Source organism: Apaloderma vittatum, unplaced genomic scaffold (genome assembly GCF_000703405.1).
Source record: "Apaloderma vittatum isolate BGI_N311 unplaced genomic scaffold, ASM70340v1 scaffold38638, whole genome shotgun sequence".
Lineage (NCBI taxonomy): Eukaryota > Metazoa > Chordata > Aves > Trogoniformes > Trogonidae > Apaloderma > Apaloderma vittatum.
The window spans coordinates 56965-64702 of NW_009732112.1; the positions used below are offsets into that span (position 1 = coordinate 56965).

Below are 7738 nucleotides of genomic sequence, written 5' to 3' on the forward strand. Positions count from 1 at the left end.
CAAGCCGATAACATTGGATCCTAAGTCTTGTTCTGTCCTTTCACAGCACGCAGGAGGTGTTCCTTCCTGCCAGACACGTGACAACCCTGTCCGCAGGTCCCTCCCTGGTGTCTCACTCTCTCTGTGTTTTTTTTCCCTCCAGGTGTTCTACTGATCTTGGCACTGACAGAAGAGCTGGTGTTTTCTGTTCAGGTACTGTCTCCCACTGTCTCCTCCTCTCAGGGCTTCCCAATGGACACTACCACTGTCACAGCCATGGGGACAACACCTCGGCACAAAGACAGCCCCGCCACGGAGCCTCTTCCCACCTCCGCTCACACCGTTCCCCGTCCTTCCCCCGGGCAAAAGCAAGCGAGCAGCGGTGAAAAGGAAACATATCATTTGTACAACCAGAGCGCTTTGTACTCGGGACAGACTCGCCCCAAGGTGAAAATATTCCAGGTTTTCAAAGGCAACTTCACAGAGTCCTCAGAGCCTTACCTAAAGACCACCCTGCATTCTCCCTTCCCTACCCTGAGGAGCCCTTTCACAGATCACCCGTTCCAGTCCCAGACAGCTGCATCCAGCGATCCGAACGGCACGGGGCTGGCAAGAACTACACACTCAGACCCTCCTCCTCAACGTAACGCTTCGGGAAGCCTCCTGGGAGCAGAGCAAAGGGACGGGGCCAAGCTCGTGGGGCAGGATGCAGATCTTGCCACCAGCACAACTGCTGGACCATCCACAAATCCTGAAGCAGCATCGGTGCCTTTTAAACCCACCCGCTACAGCGTGTGGGATATGCTGAGCGAAAACAACTCTTGGGTAACCTTGAACCTCAGTACAAACGTCCCTCTGTTTGCTGGCCCCGGATCTGCCGCCACTGTGACGGGTCGCTCGGTCCAGACCGGTTTTGATGTCGACGTCCCCTCCCCAGCAGCGGGAGACTCCGAGGGACCCTCCCCAATGCAGCGTGGCGCGGTGACAAATGCGACCTCACTGGGCAGCCCCCTCTCCGCAGCGCCCGCCACGAGGTTGTCCAGCCCCGTTTCCACAGCTGGCTCCACTGCCACTGGGAACTTTCTAAACAGACTGGTTCCTGCTGGGACCTGGAAACCTGGTGTGCAAGGAAACATCTCCCATGTCACTGAGGGGGACAAACCCCAGCACAGAGCAACCATCTGTCTCAGCAAGATGGACATTGCCTGGATCATTCTGGCTATCAGCGTACCTATATCTTCATGTTGTAAGTTAATTGGCACTTTGGTTTGCTTTCTCTTTCCTTAAAATTCAGATTCAAGGACCAGGTGCAGAGCTAAGAGAGGCAGGTGGCTTGAGGTGGATGAGAAGCAATCACTCAAAACATACTTGCTGTGTTGCTGTTAGAAATCACTTAGTCTTTTGGGGCCCTGCATTTGAGGGTTTAACACAAGGCTGAACAACCCTAGAAGGCAAAGTGACTTTGCTTCAAGGTGTTTAAGCCGGTAATCTAGGAACTGCCTTATGCTGCCTTGGAATTGGGTTTAAAAAGCCCACTGCTAACCCAAGGGATTAATGACAGTTGTAATGACTAATTCTTAGGAAACAGCAGTTTTCCAGCACACTGAAATATTCCATTGCAGGCAGTTTGTGAACCATCAGAGTTTAAAGTCCAAAATTTCTCTCCTGCCCTCTCCTTCTGCCTTACTGGACCTGCAGATTGCTAAAGTGAACAAAAAAAATAATTTTCACTTTGATCTTGGGTGCTTTCTGTCCAGCCAAGGAGCTGAATCAGGTGCCAGTGGGCAGTGGCTGAGGCTGCAGGGATGCACATGAGAGTGGGACCGGTGTGAATCCCTGCAGGGTTAAAGCCACGAGGGAGAGCAAAGCTTAAACCTAAAAGCGGGACAGTCCACATAAAGAGAAACCAAAGCAGGAGCATGTGTGCGTGCCTCTGCAAAAGGCAGAGGGGAGATGCTGGGATAGAGCAAGCTCGTGATGAGAAGTGGTTCTATTTGGTGGTTTAATGAACAGGATCAAGTAAGTGTTTTGGGCCAATACTCAGAAAGAAAGCTGATCTGGGTAGAAAGCGTCTGAATACAGAACACAAAATATAATACCAGCCAGCACAGGCACAGGAAGCACAATCAGTGTGTAAACTGGAGTATGTCTCTGCCTGCAACTTGCCATATTTAAGCTGCTAACTCATGGTAGTTATTAATAATATTAACATGGAGAGTCTGTTGGCAGCACTTCTAACCCACTATTCATTAGACAGTGGTGTTTAGACTTTTCCTCTTAGCATATGTGCCATAACAGTTTGTGTTCATATGACTGTGCCTATTTTCTTTTATTTGTAAGCTACATTTTTTTAAAAGGCAAATGTGATTTTGAAAATTATCTATACCAGCTTTAATACAACTGAGTGTTTGAAGGATTCAGATACTGAAGTCCTGCTTTCAAGACTAGATTTATGAGGATGGTCTTTAGCAGGACTCTCCTTCGAAAGCCTAGGGATCCTCAGACACATTTCCACATTGAAATGAATGACAGGCAGAGGCATTTAAACGGGATTTTTTAAAATTTTTTCGGATCTAGCTGAAGTTCCTAGGGAATTGCTTTCATCCCAGAGTTACACTGTGCCGTGGTAAGTGCTGGTCAAACTGTGCCGCGTAAGTGCTCGTGTACAGGCGTGGGTTATTCCTCTAGGAGAAGGTGTGGGGTGTACAGTGTGGGGTGTACGAGGTGCAGCGTGTGGTGTGGGTGTGCGAAGGAGACTGTCGCCACCTCCCGGGCACAGGCGGCTGAGGACATCCCTGCTTCTGCTGCGCGGGGGACTGGTGCTAAAAGAGAGGTGAAGGGCAGCACAGCTGCTTGGGTTTCTTTTTCAAGGGGCGAAGATTTTGGTGAGGGGCTTTCGCAGCTGTTAACGGGCATGGAGTGAGAAAACACCGTCCTGCTCCTGCCTTGGGATGCTGAAAGGGTGGAGATGTCTCGGATATCGAGGTGCAGCCCCGTGCTCTTAAATAATCTGAGCTGCCTGAGGAGGGGACGACCCACAGAGAAAGTCACTTGAGGACTCCTGTCACAGGAGGTTATTGCTGCCCCGGCTCTGTGCTCGGGCTGGCATCCTGAGGACTGCTGCCAGGCCCACCGAGGGGGACGGTGAGCCCTGAGCTGCTGCCGAGACCGTCCGTACACTAGATATTTCCTGAAGGATGCAGAGGTTTCTGGGTCCTACTGAAATCCAGTGAAATGCCAGGAAAGGAGTGCTTTGAATAGGAATGCGTGAGCCAAGTCTGCTGCATGGACCTGGGGAAATCGTTCCTGCTTTTGGCACCTCCGTTTCATGATAGAAATAACAGGGGTCACGTCACTAACGCCACCTAATGGCTGCGAAAATGAAGGATTCTGTATCATGGAGTTTCTAGAAAAGCCAAGTTGTACGTAATACCAATACCGGTGTTTTCTACATGTCACAGCATGAGTTATTTTCATGGTGCCCTTCACTCAGCCCTGAACATTTTTGTGCACGTGCTTTTGTACGTGCAGGGGTGCCCGTCTCTGCAATGCAGAGCAAGACATGATAGGGACTCATTTGAAAACCCTCCACCCTGGTCCCTGTGCTCTGTAATTACGGAATAACATGATAAAACACGTAAGAAGAGAAACTTGCAAATCAGACACGCAGAAGTCAGTTCAGTCAGTGTAGAAACTTAGTTTATGTTGTGACCAGCAGACATAGGGAGAAGTAAATTAACATCCTTCAGTCTGAATATTTCCTGACTTTTTAAGTGGTTGCAACATTCAAGTCTGTTAACATGTGTTTTATGTGGGAGGTGCTGGGGGGTGGGGGAAGGGGGCACACGGCCATGTAATATTGGTAAAATGTTTAAATGGGTTGAAAGAAAAGGCAGAAGACTCTCAGGGCACTGTAGGGAGTTGGTATGATCTCATTGCACTGCATTTATGAGGGCAATATTGAATATGAAGTACAATTCTGGTGATTTATTTTGTTTAAAAGTATTGGAAGATAAGAAAAGAGGCATGCAAATTATTTAAGAGCTGAGAAACACAACACAACTGCATTGTCCTGTAGTCCAAGAAGAGGCTGAAGCCCACATACATGGGGGCCATTTCTGATAATGCAGTGAAAGCTTTTAATAAAAAAGGCAAAAGGAGATTGAGGAAGTGGCAGATAAAGCTGGCGGTATTTAGAAGACAAAGGGAATGCAAACATGTCCCCATGATGGAAATTAAGTGTTGAAACAAACTGTTTCTCTGTGCTCTTATTGGAACTGCCATTTGTCCCCTCCCTAAACCATCTCTGCCCTCTGTTCATCCTCTTATTATGTCCTTGCTGGCCATCGCAACTCTGTCTCACGAAAGGGTTTTCTTGTAATACACAGAATTCTAATCATAGGAGCAAAGAGGTATCTAAGAATATCAGTAAAGCTGTACCCTGTTCCTAGCATCATTCTGGAAGCGAGCAGTCCTATGTGGGCTACAGTAATTTCACTAAAATATGCCACAAAATGGTAGTTAATACAAGATGAGGAGCAAATAGCCCCACTCCAGCCCTGCTGTCCTCTCACTCCCCCTTAAATCAGGTCAGCTTAGCTAGGCAGCCTTCTGCTAAAATACTGGAACAGGCTGCCCAGGGAGGGAGTTGAGTCACCATCCCTGGGTGTGTTTATAGGTTGTTCAGATGTGGTGTTGGGGCATATGGCTTAGGGGTGAGCTTTGCAGAGTAGGGTTAATGGTGGACTCGATCCCAAGGGTCTTTTCCAATCTGAATGATTCTATGATTCTACGTTACCTCTGAGGAAGCTCAGGAACCCAATTTCTGTGGTCTTCCACCTTTTTGCTGGTGTGTGTGCTGAGATTGGAGGCCAAGAGAGTACTGAAGAGAGAGAGTGTTATTGCTGCAGAACACTCATATCTGCACGTGGCAGGGCCAATTCCTGCGGGGAGAAGCAGGGATCTCTCTCAACTCAATGTCCCCAGCTTTCCAGCCCTCTAAAACCCAAATCCGATACTTCTCTGTCAGCAGCCATGTCGTTTTATAAGCGGTAAAACCTCAGGCTCTCAAAATATTTGCACAGCGGTAGAGTTGGCTTTGCTGGAGCTGTGTCACATCCTCAGGCACCTTCAAAAAACACTCAGTGCCTTGGGGGGACCAAAAAGCTCTGAGGTCTGTTGGCTCTCGGGAAGGCCGAAGCAGTATGAGTCCAAGATAAGAGTAAGTTTGACGATGACCTGTTTTCCTGAAACACACAGGAATGGTCTGGGAGATTTTCCCATTAGTTTCGGAACTTTCACTTTGAATGCAAGATAAACCTTCTGAACTCAAACCTATTAATGTTACTTATTTTTTCTTTAGTAGCTTATTCTTTTGTTTTAAATAGAGCACTAGCCTTGTACTTTGGTATTGCCATTTTATGTGAGTGGATGGGATAAAAATTTAGACCCACAGCATATGGGTAGCTGCAATGTCTGTCAAAACTACAAAGCAGCTTTGACCTCTCTGCAGTCATTTCTTTCCTCTGAGCTATCATTCTAATATATAATTTTAGCTGTAGCTGAGAAAATAATACGTTTTTCTGCTTCATTAATATTTTCTCTCCTCTTTTCCACCACGAGGGGTTTAGAAATAATGGAGTGAGTTACGGCAGGGCATTCCCTGTTTCACAGGTACAAATCAGAGTAAGTACGTGTCCAGCTAACTGCCTGTCTGCGTAAATCAGGGCGGTTACAAGCACAGCTGGTCCATTAATTCCACAGGTGTTAGAAAATAGTGTTCAGTCAGCTTTGCATTCAGCTGGGGTGCTGGAGGAGTGGTGTCCTGGCATTGCTGCAGTTGGAAGGTGCCGGTGGCCTCGAGACCAGACAGACAATGGCATCAACAAGTTTCCCTTGCTGGTCACTTCATCTTGCCTAATCACTCTGCTTAAAGCTGGAGTATTTCAGATTGCAGAAGCTCAGGTGTGCACAGCAGATCAGAAAAAAAAAGCCAGGCTCAGACATCGCCAGTGCCCAGTCAAGTGTGGGGAACGGGTTACGCTCATCAGTAGATTCCCCAGTCCTGACAGAGCTGATGGAGACGGGCAGGAGAGCCCCAGCTCTGGGATTGATACTTGGTAAATAAATCCCTGCTCTGGAGTTAAAATACCAGCAGCTACAGCACCCAAGCCTTTCCTTAGCCAGGCAGCCACATCTTGCAGATGTGCATTAAAAGAAAGTAAAAACTGCATAATCTGCCAAGCCTGAAGCCTCATCTGTGTGGCTCAGATTCTGACTTAATGGTGTGGGTTTGTCAGGAGAGAACTAGATTTGAATCGTATGAATGAAGGTCACCAACCCTCTCCTCATGCAACTTAAAAAACCAAATGTAAGGTACCAGCGAGTCCTTACTGAAAGGAAATAACCAACCTTCTGGCACGTTTCTGTTGACAGCAGTTCTGCTGACAGTCTGCTGCATGAGGAGGAAGAAGAAGACATCTAACCCAGAAAACAACCTGAGCTATTGGAATAATGCCATCACCATGGACTACTTCAACAGACATGCTGTGGAGCTACCGAGAGAGATCCAGTCCCTGGAGACTTCAGAGGTACCTCATTTGCAGAAGTAGTGTCTGAGAACTGTCTCTGAAGCTGTGCTAGGAGAGGTGGGGGAGCAAGTCATGTTAGCAGAGCTTTGAGCTCTCTGTGCACAGCTGGGGAAACAGCTTTTTGAGAAGGCCTCAGCCCTGCACATGTATAAAATAGGATAAAGACATCACCAAAACTGGGTTGCCATCTTGTTCCTGGCCGTAGTGGGTGTGTTCCATCTTGCTGTGTGCTCGCAGGAGTTCACCATGTCTAGATGGATTTGATTAATAATTAGTTAAAAAGAGTTAATAATGCAAAGAAATTTTGTGCACTTACGTCTTAGGAGCTGCCTGTACCTTCTCAAACACCAGTTCAGGGAGTGAGTGTTCCCAGTATGTAATCAACCAAAACGTCAGTGTATGAGAGTGTGTAGTGGTGGTGTGTGCTCATCAGCCTTTACTTGTGGGATTTGACTTGTTCAGTGGCATTATTCTTATTCGGGCAGGTGATCCTACTGTATTCCCTGGTCACAGAGGCAGAGAAGAATAATTTAGCTTAGTTCAGAGGTATTTAAATTCTAGAAAGAGCGGAGAGTTTGAATTTATGCTAAAGTGATTTTCAGATCAGCTACCTGACTAACTCATTAAATTAAAAAAGCAACTCACAGATGCTTCAGTAACCCCACTTTGGGCAATCATGTTGCTCAAGCTAAGTTAGGACCTGGTCTGGACTTAGCAAGAATCAAGCCATCAGCCTATTTGCACATAGTGTCCAGAAACTGTCATCTGAGTCAGTTAAAACTAACCAGAACAAGACTGAACTGGGGCACGCTCGAAGAGCTTGGAACCATATATGTGGGATTTTGGTCTTAAAAAGAACCTGAAAATGCATCTTTGAGGAGTCAAGTCCAGGTGGTAGACAGGAAGCTGTTGCAGTGTGTCATGAAAGAAATAAAATAAAAAAGAAAACAACCAAAACCAGAAATGTGAAAGCTCAAATTCTGCTAAGGGACCTGAAGTCTGGTGCATCTGATTTCTGGGTCCCCGGTCTAAGAAAGAATCAGCCTGACTGTCAGAAATGCTCTTTCCTCACAGCTCATACTCCCTGAAGAAAGGTAAAACCTGCTCACCAAACTTAGCTCTCCCGAAGCCAGAGCCCCCAAAGTTCAGGCACTTTTGAAGGACTGGGA

The 7738-nt window shown here is 47.1% G+C and overlaps 1 protein-coding gene across 1 annotated transcript in view; it reads left to right on the forward strand.

Annotated features, from left to right (window-relative positions):
* Positions 1-142: 142 nt before the first annotated feature.
* The window catches only part of TMEM108 (transmembrane protein 108), a gene marked incomplete at its 5' end in the record, with an annotated part of 7823 nt that continues 227 nt past the window's right edge, over positions 143-7738 (forward strand). The window contains 2 exons of the mRNA XM_009875384.1: positions 143-1225; positions 6415-6586. Coding sequence (XP_009873686.1) covers positions 143-1225; positions 6415-6586 — 1255 coding nt within the window. The remainder of the gene's footprint in view (positions 1226-6414; positions 6587-7738) is intronic.